We start from the raw sequence: 26,831 nt of genomic DNA, 5'->3' as shown, positions 1-26,831 counted from the left end.
GAACCAAAGGCTAGCTTGCAATTGCTAAGTGAAATATAATATAGATAAAGTTGTTTGAAATGATGCAGCAGATTAAAAACATTTTTTGCTTTTCTATGGGGTGGGTGCTGCACATGTGGGCTCTGGAGCTCTGGTCTTGCTTCGGGCTTTCCCTTGTGAGCGTTCAGATAACACGCATTTTGCTAAGACAATAAAAGCAGTGGGAGAAAGCTGATTTGCTATTCATAAGACTGAAGTTCTGCTGAACTGTGGGAGATCATAAGGTCTATTTTCCATCCAGCTTAGCAAGAGCCTTTTTTCACGCCGATATCATGAATTGGCTTGAAATGTAAAATCAAGAATAAAGCTCAGCACTCGGAATAACAGACTCGTTCTGTTTATAGAAAGCATCAGAGCCTAGCAATTTGTCTTTTAAAGCACCACAACAGCTAAATTTCAGCTAGCTAACTGCAAATGCAATCATGTGATTAGCCAGGCTTTCAGATATAGAAATGCAACCAGCAACGTAAGGGAGGACTTTAGCAGGACCTAAGAAAACACAACAATATACACAGGACCTAAGAAAACACAGCAAAATACAATGCATTTAATCATCTCACAGTGAAGCAGCACTAAAAGTGCAACAGGTTTTAAGTAACTATCCCAGCAGCAGCTTTTACTGCCTCTGGTTTGCAGAGATGCAAACATGAAAGCTGTTTCTTAACATCCCAGGGCGTGCTCACCTGTTTTATCTTCGCAGCACTGGCATCAATACTGGCAGACTGAACCATAATTCGCGGGACAGACTGCAGGAATGAAAAAACAGAGCATCGTTCACTTAAAGGGTTAAACATTGTCAAGCTGGTAAACATTAAGACTGATATTTGAAATTTCAGAATTGGCAAAAAGGACGGAGCATCGCTACCCTAATGCATTCTGCTGACATCCTCTGAAGGGGCAAGTAAAAACATCAACCAAGGCAACAGAGGCGTCCCTGAATTTTAGAAAAGCAACTACAAGTACAAATTCATAGCATACAAAGTTTTCTTTTGTGAGGTGGTGGAAGACGCCACTGAGCAACCAAATGACAAAGTCTGAGGTCACGCTAGTCTGGCTAGCGAAATCCTCACCTTCAGTCCCTCTCCAAAACTCTTTCTCCATCTCCTATATCTTAATTCAGTTAAGATTTTAGCATTGTTTAACCCGAAGAAGCAGCAAGAAGGAAGATCTGGGCATCCTGCTTTCAAACAGGACACCATCAGAGTGACATCTACACGTGCCCTTTGCTAATGATCATATATTGGTCCTGTGTCAGGACCACTTCTGAGTTTCCAGAGGACCTTCTCTTTTATAGCTTGGGGTTTGACATGAAGCCTTTGACAGCAAATGTTCCTCACTTGCTCTGCATTCAGTTTTTTTGTTTTGTTTTTGTTTTTTGAAGATATGAAATAATCACTTGAAGCCGTCTCCTCCGACAGTAACAAATTGTGTTTGGGGAAAGGGACCTTCTGAAAAGGAAGCACGAAGAAGAGAAAAAAACAAGCAGCTCTCTGTAGCAGTGGTAAGTAACGTACTGCAACCTCAAGTTCATGCTTTCAGGGAAAGAGCTCTGTAAGGGCAATGTATTATACAATTTGGGAGCAGTCTGGTTTTTTCTTCTTCTCTCTTAGGGACTTGAGAACTCTTCTGCAGGCCGTGCTGATCTCCAGGCTGCTATTTCTAGAACTCAACAACTTGGTTAAAGAACCAAAATTTACCAACTGAAGAGAAAGGTACGCTTCTCTTGCATCCTTTCTAAGTAAAGCAGGAATACGACCAGTCCTCTCCCAAAAAGAGATAAACACCGGGGAAAAAAAACGGCTATTATTTATGCAGAGATCGCTAGGCATTAAATAATGCGGTTGTTCAAAGTAAAACTGAAGACAAAAGGCAGACAAAAACCCAACAGCTTCGCAGCGGATCAAAATCTTTTTTTTTTTTTTTGTAGACATTAAAGCTTCAGCTCACTGAAAGAAAGCAGGAGGGGGGTTGCTCGTCTTTACACCTGCTAATTGCAAGCAGACCGCTGAAGTGGGGAGCAGAGCAAGCTGGCTCTCTTTGGGGTGCCCGAGGTATCAGCATTTTGACATCTTCACCGTGATCTTCACATTTTGAGATCTTCGCTGTGACATGGGCTGGGAGCAGGGGGTGTCCAGAACCAGGACGAACCAACGAAGCCTGAAAGAAGCACAGCTTTACAATTCATTGTCCAGTGTTTTTTGAGTCACACACCTCGTGTTCCAAAATTTCAGCTTCCTTTGGAATAAAGTGGCAATCTAAGCCAACGGTATTAACCTGAAAATGGCTGTGATGTTGACTTGTGTCTGAGTTCGGAGATATCTTCGAGCAAGGAGGTTCAACGAGTGCTGTGACCTGCGCCAAGTACTAACTTGGACGTGCAAGGAGAACCTCATTGTCTTAACAGTCAAATGCTTCGCTTTAATGTAAACCAGAGAGGAGAGGGATTAACTTTCTTCTAAGTAAACACAGCACATTTTAGGTGTAACAGAGGCTTATCAGTGTCAAAGTGCCCGGAGTACTTGGCAGCACACTTATTCTCTCCTCTTCAGCTGTCTTTGAACCATGGGTTGGCCCATCTTGGAAGGGAGTGCGAAGTCAAGCCGTTAAATGTCCCCTTTTAATGAAAGAAAAATCAGCAGGCACAAGGCATTAGGGCTAATCCCTAGGCAGGCACTTACACAGCACTTCAAACCTTTTGCCGAGGTGGATCTGAACCTCAGCCAGTAGCCAAGGCCCTCGAATCCAGATAATCCCAGTTCAGTATCTCCGTGGTCCAACACAAAACGCTGCATTTGGGCATCTCAGAAAGGATGTGTGAAGAAAAACCACCGTCCCTGTTGTTTCCACACTGCGTGTGAGGGGCAACAGCTTCTTCCACGGCAGACCTCGTACCAGGAACAAAAGATCTTACAGCGGCACCATAAATGAAATCGATCTTTTTGCCCCATTTTCTCCCTGTATACACGCCACCTCCAGGAAGCACTCCAAGGTAAAGCATTATTATGAGAGACAAGCACTCGGAATTAGAATAAGAAAAAATATTTAATGATATTTCTCAGTTCCTTTGGTATCCTTTCCTCCTTTGTAAACAAATAAACAGAAGAAATTATTTTTGTTTGCTTTTTTTTTCCTCTCTCAAAACCCTTCAGTCTTGCAGCATGTAAATCCATGAAATCTAAAATCTGAATAAAACCGTTACACTTTAATCATTCCTCATCAATTGCGAAGACGATGCTCTCCTCGTGAAAGGATGACAAATCTCCAAACTCCTACAATAACTTTGCCAGGCAATGTTTAGAAAAACACGGAGAAAAAAGCAATTATGAGAAGTGGCACTTGCCCAACTTTGGTGTCGACAAGAAACAGATGGGCAGAAACACCCCCATTGGGGTAGCAAAGGTACTAAAACAAATCTTGGTCGTAAAATGTAGTGAAGTTACTTGAGGGGGGATATTTAAAACAGTGTGTTTGACTCTCTGTGAAGACATTTACTGGATGAAAAATATTTCTGAATCGAGAGCCAAGTTTTGTCATTAAACGTGTGCAGATATCGACTGCTAAAGCAGACATATATTTACCCAATGGCAACACATGACCCTTTTACACTGATAATTTTTGGCACAGTTTCTTCAACCAAGCTGACAAAATACAGGGTAAGAGAGAACATGAAAGCAATCCACTTTAAAGCGTCTCTGAACCCTTGTAGAACAAAAATTGTCTTTTTTTCCTAAGAGCTGCTACTCTGCGTGGTGAGTTCATAAGGATTTCTAAGGGCGTGCTCGCACAGCATTTGCTGGTCAGATTCGAGGTCAGTTTGAACATGCTTTCAGTGACCAAAAGCCACATTATTAGGAGTGATTAGAGAAATCTGAAGATCAATCCAGTGTGTTGGTGGGCTTGAATGCAAAAAGTAAATGTGTATCTCACCCCATTTAACAGAGGCAGCAAAATTAACCCCAATTTAAGTTTTTTTCCATATCGTATAGTACATGTATATAATGGCAACCTCTTCAATGGACTCAGAAAAATACATTTGGTATTTCACTGCCATTAAACATTTTGTAAGTGATTCTATGACGGTGCCTGATGAATTCAGTACAAAGCCTTTTGCCTTGATGTCATCAGATGAAAATCCTTCAGCGTTAATACACAACGTGCAGGAAGTTCAGTGGTAGTTAACAGAGTGGGCCCGTGTGTCCAAGGATTATCCTCCAAGCTCCAGAAATGGTCCAGCCAAGGTTACAGCAGTCCTATAAGGACATTATCAGCAAACTTCCACTGCCGTTGTCTGTGCTTTGCCATCCGCAGACAGGAATGACTGAGCTCAAGGACTGCCAGCCTGACAGTATTATGTTCACATCACCATTTAAAAGAAGCTATTGGAAACTTCTCCAGCAGGGCATAGCAGTTGCTTCATTAAATGTGGATTTAATTCAGTTTTGAGCGCTTGGGTTAAAATGCTTTCACAAGGCGCACAGCAATGCAGGAAGAATTCTCAATCCCTTAGCACAAAGCCAAACAGTCCATTTTATAAAGAACCCCCCAAAACCACAAATATTCCTCCCTGTCCTTCATTTTTAAAGTCACCGGTCATTCAGATATAAACCTGGACACCACAAGGAGAGCTGAAATCCAGCACAAGTTGTGTTTGGTGGTGGTTTTTTTTTTTTTTTTTCTTAAAGGCACTGTATATTTAAATATTAACCCAACCTTCTTATTTCACCTTCTAAACACGGAAGATTGCAGCTGGTAATAATACTTTTGCATTCTGCTTTTCTAATACACTTTGTGGAAAATGTATACATACACTATTTCTCAGTTATCTCATTCTAGGTCCAGGCAGAAAGATGAAAAGGGCAATTCGGAACCATTTTCAAGTGAGTTCATATTGAAGTTTCGGAGGTTTTCACTAGGAAGTTGAAAAGGCCAGCTTCCCGTACTCATTAAAAACTATTTGTAAGAGCAGGATAGAGAAAACGGAACTTAGAAAGAAATCAAAACACTAGCAACTCAGCCACAAGATCCAGCCATACATGAGCCCAGACGGCCACCAAGGATCTATTGAGCTATGCTGATTATAGCATCCAAATGATTCTTTATTTGAAACAGTGAAAAAAAGCCTTCTAGATTTTAAAAAGGGTTCTCTGAGGCCACATTATTTACATTTGATTAAGGAATGTAAATTTGAGCAATTATACTAACTATGCACCACGCACAGCCATGAAACCGCCGCTATTTTTTAATGCACTTCCAGAAAAGGCTTTTGTCTGTTCAGATAGCTTTTCATTAACTGCCCTTACTTTTACATTTTTAATTTTAATTTTTATATATTTTTAGATTAATTACTGTAACTGCATTGGAAGGTGAAAGAGAACAAACAGAGGGCTGCATTCTTGTGTCACGTCTGCATTTCTATACCATAAAACAAACATGAAGTACATTAGCACATGGAAATTCAAAGACAAGTGTGCATTTTAAGACAGCTGGGACTCAAGATCTCTCATTTAAGCCATGTGCTAACGAAGACATTTGACCATCCAACAAGGTTCTTGACTATGAAGGTGACCAAAATGCACTTCTGAAATGCACATTGGTCACAGGTATGAGCCACAGCCATGTCAAAAGCCAGAAACTGAAATACAAATATGTACATTTTTAATGCCAGCACCCAATGATGCCCTAAAATGAAATTATACGGGCAGTTCCTGGAGATCAACAGGGTCATAAGGTAAAGAGCAGTAATTCTGCTTGGTGCACACTATGAAAGCCTCAGCATGTTAATAAAAAAGACAAGCTTCAAGAGCGCGCACATAATATAATTAAGCAAAGATAGATGAAACTCTGATTCCCATCCACCTGCATATTTTAAGCAAGTGTTTTAAACTTTTCCTGATCAGCACGATGGGTTGGTAAGGCTTTAAATCTTGTACACTATGGTACCAAGCCTTTCAAAGAATAAACTAGGAAAATAAAAGGCAATTGCAGTAATCCAAAAGGTTTATTTTTTTATTTTATTTACAGAGTACTGGCAATTAATTGAAAGGCAGCAGATAACTGATAAAATAGGCATTTTCTAACTTAAAAGTATATAAACAGCTTCATCAGAAACCCATCTTTTAGGTACATAAACAGCTTCATCGGAAGCCGTTCTGCTAGTTACATAAAGAATCCTATTATGCCAAATTAATTCAATCTAACTAATTAGAGAGCAGGAAGTTCTTTCAATTATTTTATGTGCTGTCTGAGAAACACACTTGAATACGAGAGCAGATTTCATTAATTGCGGTTCATTATTCTCCAGATTAGTTACTAAACTTGCATCAGAAGGTCAAAGACAGCAATTTTGTTAGCTGCCACCACCTTGACTGGAATGGCTCTGCGTTTTCAGAAACTCAGGCAACAACGGGCTACAAACAAAAACAGCACTGGGAAAGACCAGCTCGTTAGGATAGTGCTTACTTTAAGATTGGTGACAGCCTCAGCGACAGCGGTGTGATTGAAATAAATTGAGAAAAAAAAAGGTGTTTTCAGAACAAGTGAGGAGAAGTCCGTCTCCTGTTTACTTGCATGGGATCTGAGATCTGATAACATCCACTCGGAGAGCTGTTCGGTCACGATGAACTCAACTTCTCTTATGAACTTCCAGAAAAAGGTTAAGTACTGCTCCCTTGGAAATGATGCTCAAAAGCACTAAAACCAGCCCAGCCGCAAGACCTTGCTTACAAGATGCAGCACAACAAAGCCATTGCTTTCTGCAGACATGTGCCCTGATAATTGACCTGTAATGAATCGGAGGTTTAATAACAGCAGCAGCCATCTAGCTCGAGATGGTTCACCAGCATATTTTTAATGACGTTAGATAACTCAGTACACCCTAGTACTGGAAAATGCACTGAAAAGTGAGATGGACAACAACTTTGGAAATTCTGTTTCATTTACATGGATTCACTTAGCTTTTTGGTATATTTGCTATTAAACATTTGGTATTTTTGTTCAGTAACCTGCTATTACTTATCTACTCACTTGCATTTAGCCAGGTACGGGTGATTTAGATCTTTCTGTTTTCTCTGTGAGGCATTTCTTTAGTCATTTCTGTTCTTGAAACTACTTCTCTAAATTTGCTGTTTACTGTAACAGAAATCCAGCAATTCCCTGTTAAGTGGCCAGGCTCTTTTGCAATTGCAGTCAAAATACCTTTTCGGCTTCACCTCCCCCTTATCCTTTTTGTAGTTTACTGCCTACCCTCACCCTGCACACTCAGTTACGTCCCCTGACACTCTGCATCAAAGCCTTATCCTTCCACAGAACTAAGATGTACTGGTTTGTGTTTTCTGAGATGCAAAAATCCCATTTTTGTGTTCTCTCCGCCGTGCAGTTTCATACAATTATGCAAGAACTACGAGCTCGCTGCCTTACTCCGACAGGTTAGCGATAAGGTGTGAGAGCTGATTGCCAAACACTGACCCCACAGCAGCCCCATCATCCACCCAGCACGCAGCCATTCATCACTGCCACCACTGAAATTCGGGCCAGTTTTTAATGCCTATGACCACATTAGCATCCTCAGGCCATTATAAGGGAACAGCAAGAAAGATTATGAGACATGATATTTATGATGTTAAAGCCAGTCCCACTATAACAGCACTTACTTATTTTTTGTGCTGCGCAGAGGAAGCGAATCCTGTAGCAGCTCCTTCAATTTCTGCTCTCTTCTGTGCAGTGTGATTGCTAACAGGAGTGCAGAAGCCCAGTTTGCTAACTGATAGAGCTGGGAAGAATAACTATAAATCTCTCGAACCACTGAGAACCACTGTATTTGTAACGCATCTGACTTTTTCTATTAAAAAACTAAAAGCACCAAGTAATGTCAAGATTTCATTTCATTACACTGATCCCGTGGTCATGGAAAACTTTAGGTTGCTCTCTAATACAAACATGCATTAATGATGACCTTATCGTTGTGTACAAATATCTGAAAGGAGGGTGTCAAGAGGATGGGGCCAGGCTCTTTTCGGTGGTGCCCAGTGACAGGACAAGAGGCAAGGGGCACAAACTGGAGCCCAGAAGGTTCCTGATGGGTATGAGAAAACCCTTCTTTACTGTGAGGGTGACAGAGCACTGGCACAGGCTGCCCAGAGAGGCTGTGGAGTCTCCTTCTCTGGAGATATCCCAAAACCTGCCTGGATGTGATCCTGTGCAACAAGCTCTGGGTGACCCTGCTGGCAAGGGGTTGGACCAGATGATCTCCAGTGTCCCTTTCCAACCTCGGCCATTCTGGGATTCTGTGTGTGATTAAAACATCACACACTTCTGTTTGTACATTAGCTTTTCTTTCTTAAAAACAAATCAAAAATAGCATTCCTGCCCATTAAAGAAACTGTTGTGATCATGACCTGATTATTTGAGTTTCCATAGTAATCCATAATACACTTAAAAATTCTCTAAAGTACATGTCTTCGTAGTCTAAAAGCAGACTTCAAGGCAAATAATGCAAGACTAATCTTGAACAGTAGGAAGGAGTGGGAACAGGTGGTTAGACTAGAGGCAGGAAATTGGACCTCATTTCTAATCTCAGCTCTCGTTGATTCAGTAAGAATTCAAGAAGTGGTGAAAGGCTCTCAGTGCAATTGTAAAGAGCACCTATTTGCATCTTTCAATACCCAAATACCTTTAAGAAAGTCACTGTCTTAATTTTAATAATCTAAATCTCATAGATGAGGAAGGTTACACGACTCCAGACTCCACACTAAACCTATCGTAAGCAAAAGGCAACATGAAAAATGTAAAGCATAATGTTGCGTAAGATTTGGGAGTAAAACTTGCTCATTTTATTACTTTGTGGAGAATAAAACAGAAAGTAAAAATGTTTAAAATTTGCTTTATTTCTTACTTGTACTAGATCTGCCATAAGTTACAGCGAAACTTAAATACTTTTACAAGTATTTGGTTTTGGTTTGTTTATTTATTTAATATTTCACTGTATTTCTACTGTGACAAAATTCCTTGTAATCCTTAGATGTTCTTGTAATGGCAGACCTATTTGTAACAAGCAATTCAATAGAATGTCTGGATACAACCATAAAAAATAGTTGCTTGGGGATATTTTTGTTGTTTTGCTTTAGAAAGACACCCTCTAAAAACATCTGCCTGCATGTGAAGAGGTGAGAAAGGTCTAAGTTTACAGACAGTGTGCTTCCAAAACTCCAGACTAATGAAGGAGCTTCCATCTACCAAGAGATAGCTGGGTGCTTAACAAAGCACAGACCAAATGGACTTCCACAAACTTTAGCAAGTGAGATCTGGCTCCAGATTTATCTTCATAATCATGTTTAAATATTCCAGACTTACACAGTAGAGGGCTTTTCCTTTATGAACTACGGTTTCTCAAAGAGAATATTATTTATAATGTGAGTCTGTATTTCATCTGTTTTCTTTAAAAGACAGTAGTGTTTTGTACTCTGCTTGATCATGCATTAACTGCCCCTCACAGCACAGAAGCCCCATTTGGAGCCCAGCATTCAAAAAACCACCGCTGCCACCACTAACAGCAAAAACAAAACAAAACAAAATACTTCTCTGGCATGTGTAATAAATAAGAGAACGAACAAAAGCAACTGTCCCAAGTACATAGCAGAGGATGGAAAAATGTGACATGAGATGGGGCAGGGGAGGAGGAAGATGGTAAATAAAAAATTAAAAATAGAATTACATTTGCCACTTGGCAATACACAAACAACCCTAAGTGCACTTCATAAATTTTACTATTGTTGCTGCAAGTGGTATTACCATAAATCATGCTGGTAGTGTACTTGGCACTTTTAAAAAGCCAAGCAGGCTGAGTGTATCAATAAGTTTAAACAGCTCCACTATCTCTGGACAGAACGGAGGGGAAATGCATCACAGGGCTTTACTATGACCAAGAGCTTGGTTTGCTCTGCAACAACATATAAAATAGCACTCTGCCAGCAACTCTAACAGCACTCACCAGTATTACTGCATAGCCAATTTGATTTCATATTTTACCTGCTGTGCAAGAGGAGAGGTCTGCCTGCCCTTTTTCTCATCTCTAACAGGAAAGAGAGACTTCAGCAGCTTTGGCATCTGAGGCACGAAGGACTTGACAGGATTCAGGTAGGAAGCAGCAAGGCTACCAAGGCCTGTTGGAAAAATTGAAAAATGTGAACAGTTATGCTTTTGGAGGAAAAAAATAATCATTTTAGTTCTAAAATGACTTCTTCCAGTGGTCAATCTGAGAAAAAGCACCGAGTGCTTGCTCCTCCCTTGAAAGGGATATAAGAATCTGGATAAGTTTTAATCTGTGGCCCCAGTATACAGAAAGTTTTTCTCATCACATGGTGTGAAAAAGTTTGCTCTTTCCCATTGGAAACATAAAATGCTATATAACTTGCAGAAGTAGGAAAAAATCGAGAAGCAAAAGTGAAAAAAGATGTTGATACAACACACGATTCTGATGACAATAACAAAGCTTGCCAAAAGTAAAAGATGAAAAGATCCAAGTTAAGAAAAAAAGTTTGGGACATCCAACTCTTCTTGCTAATACTGCATTTTTTTCTACTCTCCTCTCCCTTGAGAAAAACCAGTGAGACATAAAAAAACCTCACTATGTATCACTGCACTCTCAGCTGCACATTAGGCAGATGTACTGCAAAATAGCCATTCAATTCCAGCGCTGGTTATTTTCTAAAACATTAGTAGCCCTGTTCTTTGCTGTTTTACCCACACAACAGATAACGTGCTCTGAGCCCACAGCTAACTTCTGGCTTTAAAAATTGAGCTTCTGAGATAAAGACTGCATCTTCTGAAATCAAAGACAACTTAAACACGTGGCATTTGTCACTTAGCAGAACTCGCGTCGGACAAAGGCAAGGCTAGTTAGAGCAGGCAGCTTAGTCACAACGGCTAAATGCTCACAGAGAGAGAACTGCACAGACACTGCTTTGGAGGAGACATTTCTCTGCATCTCTGAAAGCACCTCAGCTCTGTTTGACACTCAGAAGCTGGGGTGATTTCACTCCATTTTTGTGAGAGCTGTCTTAGCTGTAGGTAAGCCCGTACCTGCATCAGGAGAGTGGTTTTGCTGCCCAGAGCCTGGCAGAGAGGTACGAGATGGACTAATGCCTCTGCTGGTGTTTGCGGCACCTTGGGATACATCTTGCTGACTTTCCCATCGGCCCTAGGGAAAAAAAGAAAAAAAAAAAAGTTGCATTTTTCCAAGTTAGCACAGCACCAAGAGTACAGCAATTCTTACACACCATGCCAGCTTGCACAGCACCTTTGCAAAGTTCAGAATTGGCCGAGCTGAGCAAAGACCCTTCCCCGAGGCACCTTTAGTTGAAACACCCAGTCCTGGAAAGATAAGCACCCTCAGCTCCCATCAGCATCAAGGCACAAAAAAAGCCTGCTTAGAGACCTTAAAACTACAATATTTCACTCAATTTGGGAGTTGAGCACATTACGACCAGGTGAAAATAAAATAGTACTGCCCCAAATTCCTAACTATTTTGTGTATCTGCTCGAGAAGTGGATGAAGCGTCAGAAAGAAGGGGTGAGGACAGACAGAGCTCTGGGCAAGAAGAGAAATAGGATCTTAGACCCAAAGGCTGGACGTTAGTGCCTAGGGTCAGATGTGGCCGCGTTGATCAGATCAAGAGGAAATGATCGTGGTAGCTGCATTTCTGTTTAACGGCCTGGCAAAGAGAGAGATGGAACACATGACAACAAATTGTAGATACCAGGAGCCAAGAAAAAGATTAAGTAAAGACAGGTCGGAGTTTTGATGTGGTTATGAAGATGAAAGATGACGATTTGCAGACCTGCAAGAGCCTGAGCACTGATGAGGGGTAAGAAACAGCAGCAGAGCAGGCGGCAGGCCCCCTGCCTCCGCGGGTGCCCAGGAGCCCCTGGGTGGGTTTTGACCACACGGATCCCAAGGGAGGGAGCCACACATCATGGGGTGTGAGTTCTCTGAACAATGGGGTCACTGGGGTTTTGCATCTTCCACCCCAACCTTGTAAGTCAGAGGCTGGCCCGGCAACAGCTTCTCGGTGAATACAGAGAATTACTGAGCTCTCATTTCCCACCAGTGCAATTTCGAGAATCTAAGTGGCAAACTCCTGTTTTCCTAGCTCTATCATAGGTAAAATCTTTTAGAGCACCTTGCAGTGTCATCGCAGACAAATCTAGCGACTGGCCAAAGAGAATCCGAGGAAGCTGCTGCTAAAAGTTTTATGTGGAGATCTTAATGCAATCCAATATATGTTGAGAGGGTCTATGGGAGAAAACAGCCTGGTCTTGAATGCTGCGAAGTCTCAGTGTCTCGTGGAAAAGCGTTGTCCTGGTCAGGAGCAAAGAGCCCCCAGGAAAAAAGCTGCACTTTTCCAGAAATACAAGTTGTGAAGACAGGACAGTGGTAAGGCAACCAACCTGACATACATCAAACCCTGACCACACTTCTGGTAAGAGGTTGGGCTATGGTCTGCACAATATCTGCCCTTGTCTTCATTATAGTGTGTCTGTATCGTGCTGGTTCTTTCAAAAGATGTAACAGAAACACTTGCAGAGTGAGATGGTACAGTGGACAAACTAGAAAGGAGGCAGGAGAGACCTGCTACACCCCAGACCACAGGTTTTAGGTAGTTTTCCAGGGGAAGAGAAGGGAAATGCACCTTTTCAAGAAGCTTCACACCGTAGGATGCAAGCAAATAATCTGACCTTGAACAGAAAAATGACAGGCAGCGAAACTAATCTCAACTGTAACTTGAAGTCGTGAATGTTTCACAAATAATAAATAAGCCAGGATAGGAGGAATAGATTTCTCCAATGGGTTGAAGGTCACAGCGAGCAGCCCAGAGCAAAAATCGTTTCCATTTGGATCTATAAATTAGTCCCACAGAAGCTCTCCTGCTTTGAATAGCAAGTAACGTGCACTTCTGCAGAGTCTTCAGACCTTTACCAGCTACGTTATTAGATGTAGAGACAACAGGCTCAGTTTCTGTGAAGTAGCATTTGGGATACCTAAAGAGTAGTGGGTGTCTGAGTTGACTGGAGGCAGCCATCCCGAATGTCAAAACTGATGTAACCCAGGCTGGGAGTAGCAGTTAACTCCAGGGGTTTGTTTAGTCTTGTGTTTTTGAGGACTTTGGAGTTTAAAGCCCTTCTTGAAAGCTTCCTGCCCTATCAGCGTGGATGACAGAGCTATTCTACCTTTACCTTAAGCCTCGAACTTAAGCGTTATCTTTGACCTGCAACTCTCACGTCTTGCACGCATCAAAAAATCCTGCCCGTGTCTGGAAAATTCTTTCCACGAAATGCTTCTATCAGACAGCCTTTCCTATTCCACTCCACAGAAACTCTTACCCAGGGTTTGCTGTCTTGCATTTCAACTAGTGCTGATTTCTTTTAGCTGGCCTGACTGCCTGCGGTCGTGCCCAAATTGCATCCATTCAAAAGTCTGCTTTCTTATCCTGACATTGTGACTGTTTCACACTCCGCAGTAGATTTTTAAAGCCAGCCATGGAAACATCCAGCGACTTAATGCAACACTCTTAGGGGTGTGGAATTTTTTCTGAAGTCTCCTCTGGCTCCCACTGATTGATTAGTTTGCAAGAGGAAAGCCAAAATGGAAGAAGAGTTCAGATTATATCCAGATCAGAAGAACATCTTGGTGTAATTCAGTCTTCTTTGCATGCACCAGCTCAGTGGTGTTGAAGGAGTTTAAAGAAAGTAGATGAATATTTGGTGGGATATGGTCACAAGACTCAAAGAATCTTGAAAAACTATTTGGTTTTGTAACCTTTGGGTCTGGTACTGCCATCAGCCTGGTAAATTAGCCTGGTGCTGACATTAGCCTGGCATCAGATTAAGAAAAAAACTATGCAACTGTGGAAAACATCTGAAAGCTTCTTTTTTGGAGGACGTTAAAGCTTACTTAGAGTTACTTTCTGATCTTACAATGATGATCAACTTACTAAAGACAAATGGACAAAGGTGGCAGGTCCTAATCATTTTCTACTCACAGGCCAAGCCTACAGGGCTCCTGGAGACCACAGAGAGATAAGAAATAGACTACGTGGGGAAAGTTTTCTAACTTACTACAACACTGGCTCAATGCAGGTAAGGAGCAACTGAATCGTTTTCTGAATCACGATTTATTGAGTCAGAAGTGCCCTTCATTGACTGTTCCAACAAAAATCATTTCAGGCAAGCATGTTGGCTTTCTAGACCTGTTTGAAGAGTGATTCAAAAAAAATCAGAGTAGATAAGGAACAGAGCAAAACACTTCCAAGGAATTCATCCTGCACAGAAAGAACAGCAGGATTTAGTGATTTTCTCTTTAGGAAAAAAACTGTTTTCTAAGTATCTTTAGTAAATTTAGTTTCAGCCTTGATATTATGGATGACTACATGTCCTACATAATGTTAAGTATTTTGCCAGACTAAATAAAATACAGATCCTGAGAACAGGAATGTGCACTTGTGAATAGGATTTGTCTGGCCATATTCTTAAAGCATTTAGGTTTTTCAAATAATAAATAATTTGTTTTGGAGAGGAAAGATCATTTTAGACTGTAGCTCACACACGTTAGGGGTAATGTGACCCTCAAATCTGAGATGACAACAAACCATGAAGAAGCAGGTAAATTGGGGGAGCACATGGTGAAACTTATTTGCAAAAGAAAATGCTGGAGACAACTGAAAGGGTCAACTGTTGTGCTAAGAATCTGCAGAGGCAAAAGGTAGTTGATGAATGACTGCTTTTAGTAAACTGGATTGAAAGATAACCCATCTCAATCTCTCAAAAGAAAAAAAATGTAAGAATTATTAACTTTATTAACTTGATACAGTTCCCAAGTTTCACATATGCACGTTACGTAGCACTCTCAGATGATTGCTTTGTGCATTCACTAACTGAAACACTTACACTTTAAGTCTAAGCAATTGGTATTATTTAAGTGCTGTGAATCTTTCCTCTATCAAGAAGGGTGGTCAGAAGAAGGAAGGAAGCTTGTAAATCATTCGCCCTGAGGAGCCATCATTTCATGAATATATTTGGTCTCTGCCAAGTGACCAAACAGAGGTCAAGTGACTTAATTTAACAAATCAAAAATAGCCACCAGAAGAACACTTGTCATTTGATGCATTTTGATACGAAGTTGTTCAGAAAGTGTGTTGTTTCTATAATACCTTCTCCTTCTTGTCCACTGCATCCCCTTCTTTCACTCATGCCCCGTTAAAAACACCAGGGTTCAGGTCAGCACTGGCACCCATAAAATCTTTACAGCAAATATGGGTGATCACTACCCAAGTCATCTACAGGCTTTACCTGACAATGATTTCCTTCTTGAAGTTGACAGACCGTTAAAATGCTGCCACCGGGTAAGAGAAATGAACAGTTCTTGTGTTTTATTATTTTAGCAGTTCAGAAAAGACTTACGGAAGAAGTGACAAGGTAGCACACGTTTAAGCATACAGCTTGGGTGAAAGGCACTTGTTCTCATGAACCACAAAACTAGAGTATTCAAATTTATTTACATTGTACCAATTTGATGAAAAAAAACTCTGGTCCCCTGTGAAATCTGAAGGTTAAGTAGCACAATCTTGTCTTATTCAGCTTTTGGATACAAAGCTTTTGAGCTACGAACTATTGGGCCTTTTGGAAAGGAAAGACAGCTGTCAGAGACAGAATGGTTATTGTGCAAAGGTATTTTAAGAACAGCTCGTGAAATTTTTCATCAGCATATGATTATAGCCTTAACAACTGCTGTAAAACAGGTCAGAGGTGTCTTCCATTCTTTGTGCAACTGATTCATCAGTTTAAGTCAACGGAATTTATAAGTCAACAGAATTTTTAAGCTTCCAATGCAAGTATTCTGGAATGTAGAAATCCAGCTCTGTACCTTACACCAGCACTAAGGGACTCTATACTTCTACCTGATACTCGTGTTGACGTGCAAGATGAAACAAAATTAATCTCACTCTCCCATAACCATACCTGTAGTGATGATAGGAGTAAAAACTGGCTTTTGCTCATTTAAGCAAGAACTTATAACTTAGAGGTGATATCAAATGCTATCCCGTTAACCTAACATTTGTAAGACTGTCTTCTGAAGTTAATTTAGAAGGCATCCCTCTGTCTTCTCATCAAATTAGGTAAGCTCACAGGTTATTAAAAAAATCCCAGTGGCGATTTAAATACGTCATACAAACATGTATCTCACTGTGAGGTTTGGCCTGCTCTTTGGAAGTTCTCTGTGGTATCAATACACCAAGACATTCTTTAGAGTTTTTTTTTTTCAAAATACACCAAACTTACACGTCTCCTGCAGTCCTGGAGATGGGCTTTTCTAGCTCTTCATGGAAGCGTGACCACCCATCCACGTGTAGGAACAAAGATTCAGCTACAGCTGCAAGATGAGTCCAGACCCTACTTCTGGAAAGTTTTTTGGCCTGCCTGGTTTAGTTGCACCTACGCTACGGTTACTTCTTTTTCTAACTTTTTAGAGAAGAGAGTTCTGGCTATTCATCGTGCTGAAAACTGAAGTAGAATCCACATTCACAACATTACCAGTACGAATAGTGCTTTACATACAGGAATGAGGCTCAGGAGCCTTCCTACAGAGCTTAAGATCCACGATGAAGGCAGCAGCAATGCCAGGAATAACAACATTAAAATTAGAGAGGAAAATGAAGTAATGGAATAAAAGCTAAGGAGAGGAAGATTCTGATATAAGTAAAGGCTTCCACTAATATTAACATACACAGGCTTGGCAGATAAGTCCTGCACCCAATTCAGGATGCAATTACTATATTGTGACTGACATTTCTTATGATACAATACACCACTTGTTTGAGATTAGCCTATTATAGCCACTTGAAAACAAAAACAAATTCCCAGAAGAATAATGATTCATCACTGCTGGAGAAGACTTCTTTTTCCACTTGAATTGCCCTCCAAGTGACAAAAGACATCTAACTTAGCTAAAAATCAGCATACGAAACCGTCCGTGGATCTTTTATGCTAAAATACATAGGGATGCTGTTACCAGTGTGCTTTGTGTGCACTACAGGAACGTTTAAGAATTTGATTAACGTTTCATTGTGATTACAGAAGCTTCCATTCATCTCCCTATAGAAACTGAACCTGAGGCCTCTAAGAAATCTCTAAGGGGAGAAATCTCTAAGAGGGGAGTTTGTAATCCCCCAATAAGCCGCTATTACTGTCCTGAGCAACAAGCAACTTTAAAGTAAGCATGCTACAAGCAAGGAGGTAAGCTACACAGCCTCAGCCCCAAGTCGCAATGCTACAACATACTTGTCAGTGGCTACACCAAAGGAGGCAGAGCTGCAAAAGCCCATGCAAACCACTACCAATGAACTCGGTTAACCAAAGCTTGGTACGACGAAGGGGGCACACAGTCATTCCTCTGAGAGTGTTAACACGATAAGAAGGACAAACGTAGTTTTCCATTGGCCCGCTGCTAATTTAAATTCACTCTTTGAAAGAAATCAAGAGTTGTTACCACTGAACTATCTGAAGCCAGAAAGCCTGAGAAAGATTTGAAAGAAATTTTCAACGTTTATCTCATTTCCAGGCTGCACATGGTTGGCACACATTTGTTTGTTTTTATGTCTGTTTTATTTTTTTAAGCAAAAACGGGGTCATTTCTGAAATAACTTCACCCTGTCCAAAGAACTCGGAAAAATGCCATCTAAACAGCTATAGCTTTGTAGCAAACCATAAGATGCCCCGAAGAAGGAGAATCTTCTCTCCTTTGTACCAATTTCACACTGTGTTAATGACAGGCTTTTCAATGGAAAAAACTCATTTGCTGCCTACTATGCAAATGAGACACCAACAGCAGCATCTTCAAAGCAGGAAGTAAAAGCGTTTAAGTGAGCAAAATAAACTTTATAGTGAGATAAAATTATTATCCCACTCATTAGGTGGACCTAATGCATTACCTCTGCTGGGACCTTTGGACTCTGAAACATGCAATGAGGGAAATCATTGAGAGGAGGGGAAGAGAAGAACAAAAATCATTAAGGACTCTGGACTTTAATTTTCACTTAAAAAAACCTACAATATTGACAAGTTCCACAGTTCTCTCCAAGCAGAAGTTGCTGTAAGCACTTTATCACCTGCACATATTTTAGCATTCTCTACATGGATCAGATGTAGCAGATTTAGCAACCAATGCTAGAGCACTACATCAAAATTCTATTATTCCGTGCAACTGCATTATGCATTAAAATGCCTTGTCACCACTAGATGCTCCCTTTTAAAATGACTACATGCTCACTGGGCAGAATATCTATCATGAGAAGACCCTTTAGTTTATCTAGGCTTTGGAAAATAAGCTTAAATTTAATCTTTCACTTTTTAAAGAAATGCTTTTGATCTACGCTGTTATTTTTAAGGAGTGTAATGGACTGAATTATCAAATCACCCACTGCAAGCTTAAAACTGCTCGTTTCCCTCTGAAGGGCAGAGGCTCACGGCATATTATTCTGTCTTAAGGGTGGACCTGAGCTTACATGTGAACCCAAATCCGTCCCTTACACCCAGAAGGTTTGCACCTTACCCAGGTGAAAGCTTTGGAAGAGCTTTGAAACTTTAACAATGAGAAAACGTCCCCTGAAAAACGCACCGCCACGTGAAGGATGGCTACATTTAATCTAGTCTGCTGGACTCAGGTCTGCCATAGTACATGCCACAGCCACTAACAGCAGTGCTACGTGACTGATTAAGGCCTGGGAGCCTTCCCAGAGACGTCCAGGGTTGCACAAACAAGGCTAGTATGGCCAGTGAATAGTCCCAAGCACACAAGAAGCACACAGGTGTGCCTCATTTTTAAGGATATTTCCCACCTATGCCCCTGTAACTGGTATAAAGCAGTCATGGTAGCAACCGTTCTTCTGTAAAAGATTTCTGAGGAGAGCTTCAGATACTTACCCGGTTACTGCTCAGGTTATAAGGAGGAGCTAGATCTTGGCGGCTTCCAGAAAGCTGAAATGGTCAAGGCAGGCAGAATTATTTCTGAACAAAAACTTAAACTGATAAATATGTGCCTTGACAGACATAAGGGTGAAAGGAAATCATCTTGCAGTTAAAGCAGAACTAAAAGCCAAGAGACGAAAGGTGAATCCCCAATTAATGACCTAAAAGGGGAAAAATTTAACAACTTTTCATTACTAGTTCTACCAAAGCATTTCATTAAAAATGTTAGAAAGCAGAAGTGTCTTTTCTTTCTTATTCACTAATCAAGAAAAAGATAATATATAAGATAATAAAACAATGCTGTTACAAAATTAAAAACAGCAAATACTTGTAACTTGCTTTCAAATCTTCTAAAGAAAAAGAAAAAAAAAGTCTCCAAGATGATAGCTAGGTGAAAAGCCTTCAGTGCTCTGCAGTTCTTTTTACATCGTTATTTCAGATGATCTGGATTTATGTGGGTACTCTAAAGCACGCTAATCTGTATGATGAAAGTATGAATATATGCAGATTTTGTCTCTACTTAGCGATTTACACAAATAGCACAGATGAACAGAAGGGTCAAACAAAAGAAAATGTATTGCTATGCTCGATGACTCCGGCATTATAGGGATCTGCAATTGAAAGATGCACTTGCTGCCCTCAATACACTGCAGATGTCGGTGTGGAATACTCACCCGATTCACATTGGGAGAGCTCAGGCTCCTCCGGTAGAGTTTTCCTTTTCCCATTAGCTGCTCTTTTACAGCAACTTCCTGCCAACCATACAGAAGCAAAGAACAGAAAATACTGTGCATGTTTTGCAAGAATCCAAGCTCCAATCATCCCATCTTTGTCTACACAAGAAAAATGTTTCTAAACAGCTTTATTGCACAGGCTCCCATCTGGGAAGTGTACCGTAATCTAAAAATTGTACATCACACAGCTAGAAGTGCACGAGTGGAGAAACATTAACATCCAGTATTTTGCTGATTGACACACGTAGGATCTTAGAGCTTGTACTGATTCTAGGAGATGACTTACAGATGTGAAGATAGATTCCTTTTCCTAGCTGAGCTCCTATTTTAATCCTTTAAACTAATTATATATGACACGGAACTTGCTTTCAATACTTCCGAGTACATTGCACTTTCACCATTAATTTATAGTGGGCAGGCACATACTCTGGCTTGCTTTGCATAACTTTCTTTTGCGCCTACATAATTTATATCCAGGAGAACAATTTTCAGTAAATGTTTTTCTCTTCCATAGTTTTCTTGGTAAACAGGTCAAGCTAGAGTGCTTAAGATTAACCCAATCAATGTCTTAGTTATCAACGGAACAGGCTGGGTTACTTCAAGGCTGAACACAAGCAAAATGACAAGAACTCTACTAGCAACTCCAGAAACTTGCATTAAAGCCTAAGCTTCAGAAAGCAAAAGCTAACACCACCCATAACTGCTCTTTCTGAAACATAATTAGCAACGCATGATCTCAAACTAAGGATCCCATAAGAGACAGTGCGTTTAATATAAAGCCTCCAGTCCGATCCATCCATTTTGCAGGTAGAGTGAGAACATCTCTGCAAAGCGAGCTGCATTTGCTTCCTTGGCCTTTTGCCACAGGCACACTTTGCAAAGCTGAGGTATGCACTGAGGTGGTGGTCTTGGTTTGCCAGCCTTATGAAACACTTATGAACACATTTGCATTGCCATACACTGCTTTGAGTGCTAGAGTCAAAACAGACCTGGCGCAGACGATCCAAGGTGAGAATGTTCTCTACAGACAGCACACTCCGCAAGTATTTCTCAATATAGGCTTCAGAGTCAGCTGAATCTGCATCTTCGACGTTTGCTGCCATTCTGGCTAGTGCTTCCCTCTCTTCGGCTCCTTGAGCATCCTGGGAAGAAGAAAAGAAATGGCAACCTTTTAAAATAAAAACATGAACAAAGAAAACAAGAAAACGTATTTTTAAAACATGCAGGACTGATTCAGAATTGTTTTCCCTTAAACTCCGGGGTAGATTCAAATGTCTTGTTAAATGTGATAAGGCATATTTAGCATCATCTCAAGCTATATACTTGTTTTTTCATTTATTATTTGTTCTTGAGAGAGAGTCTCACAGTGAGACATTGCCATTGATTAGCTAAAGGGTTGCATTTAGATATTTTGTAATTAAAAAGTACTCAAACACATTTGGGGTATTATCTACCCTGCGAGGAAAACAAAATTTCAAGTGACTTGCAAAAAAAAAAAACCCACAAAACAAAACAAACAAAAAAACCCCAACACATCACTTGAGAAACATTTCAACACAGAGCATTAAACACAGCAGAACATAAAAGAGTCAGGCAGCAATCAGCCTTTTGGCTCTTCACGTGTTAATGTTTTTTTACAAGTGATCTTATAAAGCATCTGTTTGGAAGGAAGGGATTAGCATCCAACTACGAACATCCTCAGGAATCAAGGGTTACATTAAGACATTACTTATAAGAAGCCAAGTGGCTGCGTGCATTTTGTTTTTCTATAACATATTTGCATGTCCCTTACATCAGGCACTTCACCTAGCCATCTTTATTCCCCTTTTTCTCTTTCTTTAAAAGATTTCTTCAAGGACCTAAGCAAATGGATGCTCACTCAACAAAATACGTAGTGACACTGATAAGACACACACTGTTGCTAAGTCAGAACATGTAAAGAAATTTGCTTAATCTTTTATAAGAATGATAGTTTATGCTTTCAGCAGCAAGAACGAGCATGCTCAACCATAAGAAAAAAATCAGGAAGTTAGAGACTGTCAGCCAATTTCAGATACTTTGAATTCTTATTCACCTCTGGAATATTTGAGACTATCTCAAAAGTGACACCACAGCCAGGAATGGAGCTTCGGTGAGACATTCTTCGGAGGAAGCTCTGTGCAAAACCCTGTGGGGAGGGAAAAGAAAATATTTCTTGCTTTAAGGAAAAAATGTTTTAACGTATTCAACTGAACTAAATATAGTTTACAAAGAAAGAAGCCCAAACCCAAGAGACTAGCCAACAAATACTTAAGATTCAAAGATTTTATCTTGGAGACAAATCGTTTGCTTGTCTGTATTTCAAATACAGAAAAAGAATTTACTTCCTTTATTGCAAGGTGACTGCTTAACCAGCACACAATACTTTTGCTAGTTCTAGATTTTTTTTTTTCTTTACAGGGCCGTAGGTGACTTGTCTTGAATATTGACAAGTGCAGGCATTAAATTCTTGACCAAAGAGATCGTTATGAAGAATGATTTAAGGGGGCATGGTCATTGTTTATGCTGACTTGGCGCCTTGCAGGGTTAAGAACTGGACTGTTGAATTAATGCAGAGATGAGTCATTCAAAGATGCTGCTGAGACAAACACCCAGAAAAGGTTATCGACGAGGATTTTTAGAAACCTAGCAAGAAAGCTAGCCAGAAAGCTAGCAAGAAAGATTCTGTGTTGGATAACAGTAAAAAAAAATAAAAATCATTGACTAAGCCTGTAGAAAACAGAATTAATGAAGACTTAACACAATTATAATTACTGGCAGGCTCCATCTATTGAATAAACTCCTCCCATTGTGTATTATTAAAAAAAAAAATCACTGTTTCCTTTCTGAGAAATAGCTGTTAACTAACCAAAGCATCGAGAGCTGCAGTTCTTCTGTTTCTAACCTAAAAGCAGGTTAGAGTTGCCTACACGGTTTCTGGGTGTGACCACACCTCTTCTGCTCTTGCTTTTAACTTGATTGTAACTACAGATGTGCAAATAGAATTCTGCTCTTGATTTTAACTACAGATGTGCAAATAGAATAACAATTCAGGCTTCCTGCTTTGTCATCATCCCTGCTAAGGGAAGCTGGATTCTGAGACAATGCTGAATAAACTCTCTTCTTCCTCACCATCCTCTCAAGAATAAAATATGTTTCAGGACATGTTGCCATAAATGGAATAATATCTTCTGCTTTCCATTTACCGAGCACCTTGCTCTCACCTACACAGTATCAAGAGCACAAAGCAACAGGAAAACGTAGAAGATCAAGAGTGATTAACTTCGAGAAATTACACAAAGGGACCTCTGCTCTGCTCCAGCTGTTGCTTGCTTAACTCTAAATATATAAATATATATATATAAATATTAATATAAATAGATAAATATATATAATATAGATATTTATATATTTATAGATATATAATATAGATATTTATATAGATATATAAATAGAAATAGTTAGCAGTAACATGTGAAGGCACTATAGGAGCAAGGAAACATGTTTATCCTGATGCACAGTTTATGCGAAACATTAACCACAAGTTCATAACAAGTTAACTCTTTCTACTTTTTTCAGTGATCGGGAATAAAGCAATTAGTCAATAGTTAATACAAATAATGCCGAATCTTATACTAAATTGCCATTGAACCTTTCAAATAAGCTGTATTATCAGTCACAATAAAAAAGACACTATGAAATTTACTTGGCAGCCTAAAGCCTCTGTGCAAACCATTAATATGTTGCTTCATTCAGGTAGAAAGGAAGGCAGCTACAAGAAAACACAGCAGCAGCATTTTGCACAAACCACAGCCTTCCCCTCTTGGAGCAACGATAAACACAGGGTAGAGTGAAAGTAGGAAGGATTGCAGAAGCTATACCTGTCTGCCATAAACATTGACACAGATGCGTTTGCGTAACACCAACTGCATCTCCGCAGGATGGCTGAGCTGGACGGTGGCTCTCACAATAAGGTAAACTCTTTCATCTGCTGCTGTTCCTTTGCTGAGCTGGATACAGTCGTGGACTGTGGAATCCCACGAGGCCTCTACTTTCACCTGCAAAGGAAAAAAATGTATCCTCTAATAAGCATAATTAGGTGTATAATTAACTGTAATTAATTAAGCATAATTAACAAAAATACATAATACATAAATTTTGAGAGTCAGCTTCTCCATTTCACTCCCTATGAAGAAAAATCCATGCACTTTAGAAGAGGCCATTTAAAAATCAAGATTAGTTTGCCAAATGAAGACGTTGGGATTAAAAATGCCAACTTGCTCAACCTCTGGAACATTTCCTCTTGAAAAAAAGATCTTTGAATACCCAAGATCATTGCAAATAAATTTTAAAATATGCAGAACTACAGGACCATTTGGCCTTTAGTGAGATAAACCAGAGAGCAACTGAGATTGCAGTGAAAATCTTCCATCACACTACACAACACACAGCTAAATATGTTAACCATAACCATAGTTAAGATTGCTTGTTTTTCAGCTGAAGGCTGAATATCCTCTGCTTTTCTGAGGAGTTTTGGTTTTTGTTTGTTTTTGCTTTGTTTTTTTTCTTTCCCAAACACACATTCAGAATTTCAACCTTCTGTAACGTTTGGGTTTAGATGAAGGAAGACTCAATTGAATTATGGTTCAACTCCAAGCAAATATACCTTAGAAAAAAAAGTCATTTTTATAAGAAACAAGCATTGTATACTTTGTGTGTCATCTTTGACGCAGTATCTTCATATCTTAATATATACAGAGAACAATTAAAAGACTCCTGAGCTAAAATATACTGGTCTATACCTCTGCTTACCTCACTATCGTGATGTTTTACAATCTGCAGTTCAAAAAATTCCTCCTCTTCTTCTGCAACAAGGGTAGCATCCCACCCACCTGCTTCTGGGTCATCAAGGTTATCTTGGGAACTGAAGTCATCAGCTGGAAACAAAAGGGAATGCAGAAGGTGAGGAGAGACAACGCAATTATCCTATTTAAAAACATCCATCCAACAATTCATGAATTCACATTTCCACCTCTGCAGCTTGGCTCCTTATACTCTACCTGCACAAGAGAAGCTCACCCCATTTCAAACAGAACCGTTTCTATACAGAACTGTGCACAAAAATTTGGGAGTGCAGACTCAAGTGTGCCTTATGAAGTTCTCCACTGGACAGGAAAATCCCCCAGCTGTAAATACCCCTTCCTTGCCCACAGGGTATATTTTGAGCACTGCTGCTCAATTAAACCAAGTACATTGCTTGGCATAATTACTTAGGTGATTTTTTGGGTTTTTTTTGAAATAAAGGAAAGCTGCTGGCTGGACAAGTAAAAATATGGTACATTTAGATCATGATTAAATCTTTAGCATCGTTTTCGAGAACAAGCTCAACCTGCTCTGGCTCGAGTCCCTCACTGTTAATGAATTATTAACTAGCTCCTCTCTGAAGCCCTTTGATATATCAATACACTTTTTGAGGTAAATAAGCCATAAATGTAGAGCATTGCAGCAAGAACCTCATCACCACAGGCAGAATGCCACCTCTCCTCTCTCACCTGATGCTTCTAATCCAAGTGTTAACCCTCTTCTAAACATCATAGCAAGGATTTCTTCAACCGATTAAGCACTGCTGGCTCCCTGGTCTATTTAGGGTTGCTGATGTACCACAGATGGGAAAATTATAGTCAAGAAAAGTATCTACTAAGCATGTTGTTCAAACTGGAGCTTGTATTTGGATGCATTAAAATATACATACATTAAGGAAATACAGAAGACTGCACTGTGTAAGATAAACTTGAGTTTATCATAGCATTTATTTTTGATATGCAGACATTACTACCAGTGACTTCACATTTTCTTCTAATGGACTGAGAAAGACATTACATAGCACCAGGGTAATATCCTTGCAAGACCTCGGAAGGAGAATTCCTAATGATTAAGTTTTCATTGCACCATCTACTGATGTTCACCTTCTCAGGTAGACTCATTTTACTATCTCTCTTTTACATATTAAATATCTGCAAAATAGTAGGATTACCAAAATGCCTGGTTCCTTCCATAAATAATGCTGTGTGTTTTGAAACATTAAGTGATACGGTTCAGTGAAAAATGTGCTGTTTCAAATTAATCTACCTGCCGTTCCAGGCATTTCTTCACTTTATTAGCTTGCTTAAATTCTATAATATCTTGGGTTGTACAAAGTTTGATTCAAAGTACTCTGTCCTTTTAAGAACCACTTACCATTCAAGTCGAGGAAAATAACAGGAATGTGAGTTTCCATACCAGGCACGGGAGTCCTAAAATGCAAGACAGTGACAATGGCGGCATTTAAATTAAAGCAGATTTACCCAGCACACGTACTTTATGATACAAGCTCACAGTATATTACATTCAGTACAACTACAATTCCAAGTCAGACCAATGATAACCTTGGCAAACAGCTTTATTTTAATTTACTGTTGCAGATTCAGAGAGACTCAACTAAATTGATACTTCTTTTATACCAGCTCTCTTACAATTATTATATTCTTTGACCTCTGCTTTCAGAAATGTTTTCTCCCTCTAAAACACTAATAGCAAAATTAAGTTTATTTACTCTGACATACACATTTATTAAATGCAAACCCCTCTGCATTATTGATATCAGTGAAGACAGCAGAGTTGGTCAGAATATCCAGCAGCAAATATTTTAAGCTACTATCGATGCTGCACAATAGTTAATCTGTCTTGCTAAACATATCTGAGAGTCCAAGGGGATGCATAAGCCATGACTTTCACAGGGTGGATGAAGAGATAACATAGGTGGTGTTTTGTTTGTTTATAATATTGAATATTCTGTAGCCTTGTATTTTAAAGCTACAACATTAATGATGTACTAAGATGTAATATGAAGCACTGAAGACGTTTTAAAAGATGCCTTTTTGCAATCTTAGCTGTAGAAAGGCTGTAGCCATCTCATGGCAAACTTGGATATAATGAATTTTGTAGTGAACAAGAGCAGGCTGGAATCTTATTTAATGTGTACTT

General features: G+C 39.8%; 1 protein-coding gene across 4 annotated transcripts in view; it reads right to left on the bottom strand.

The window, feature by feature from the left end:
• The window catches only part of KIF13B (kinesin family member 13B), a 124,890-nt gene that overhangs the window by 8,999 nt on the left and 89,060 nt on the right, over positions 1-26,831 (bottom strand). For 2 of the 4 annotated variants that reach the window (XM_080585492.1, XM_080585493.1), the window contains exons 29-39: positions 26,046-26,101; positions 24,621-24,745; positions 23,690-23,866; positions 21,865-21,957; positions 20,780-20,932; positions 19,731-19,808; positions 19,012-19,065; positions 18,021-18,041; positions 11,116-11,233; positions 10,063-10,196; positions 723-785 (exon numbers count right to left, since the gene is read on the bottom strand). In XM_080585492.1, coding sequence (XP_080441618.1) covers positions 723-785; positions 10,063-10,196; positions 11,116-11,233; positions 18,021-18,041; positions 19,012-19,065; positions 19,731-19,808; positions 20,780-20,932; positions 21,865-21,957; positions 23,690-23,866; positions 24,621-24,745; positions 26,046-26,101 — 1,072 coding nt within the window. The remainder of the gene's footprint in view (positions 1-722; positions 786-10,062; positions 10,197-11,115; positions 11,234-18,020; positions 18,042-19,011; positions 19,066-19,730; positions 19,809-20,779; positions 20,933-21,864; positions 21,958-23,689; positions 23,867-24,620; positions 24,746-26,045; positions 26,102-26,831) is intronic. The other 2 variants (XM_080585494.1, XM_080585495.1) reach the window with 1 other exon arrangement.

Source organism: Anser brachyrhynchus, assembly GCF_964034855.1.
Source record: "Anser brachyrhynchus genome assembly, chromosome: 3".
Lineage (NCBI taxonomy): Eukaryota > Metazoa > Chordata > Aves > Anseriformes > Anatidae > Anser > Anser brachyrhynchus.
Note: the sequence above shows the minus strand (reverse complement) of the source record. Positions and strands in the feature narration are given on the sequence as shown.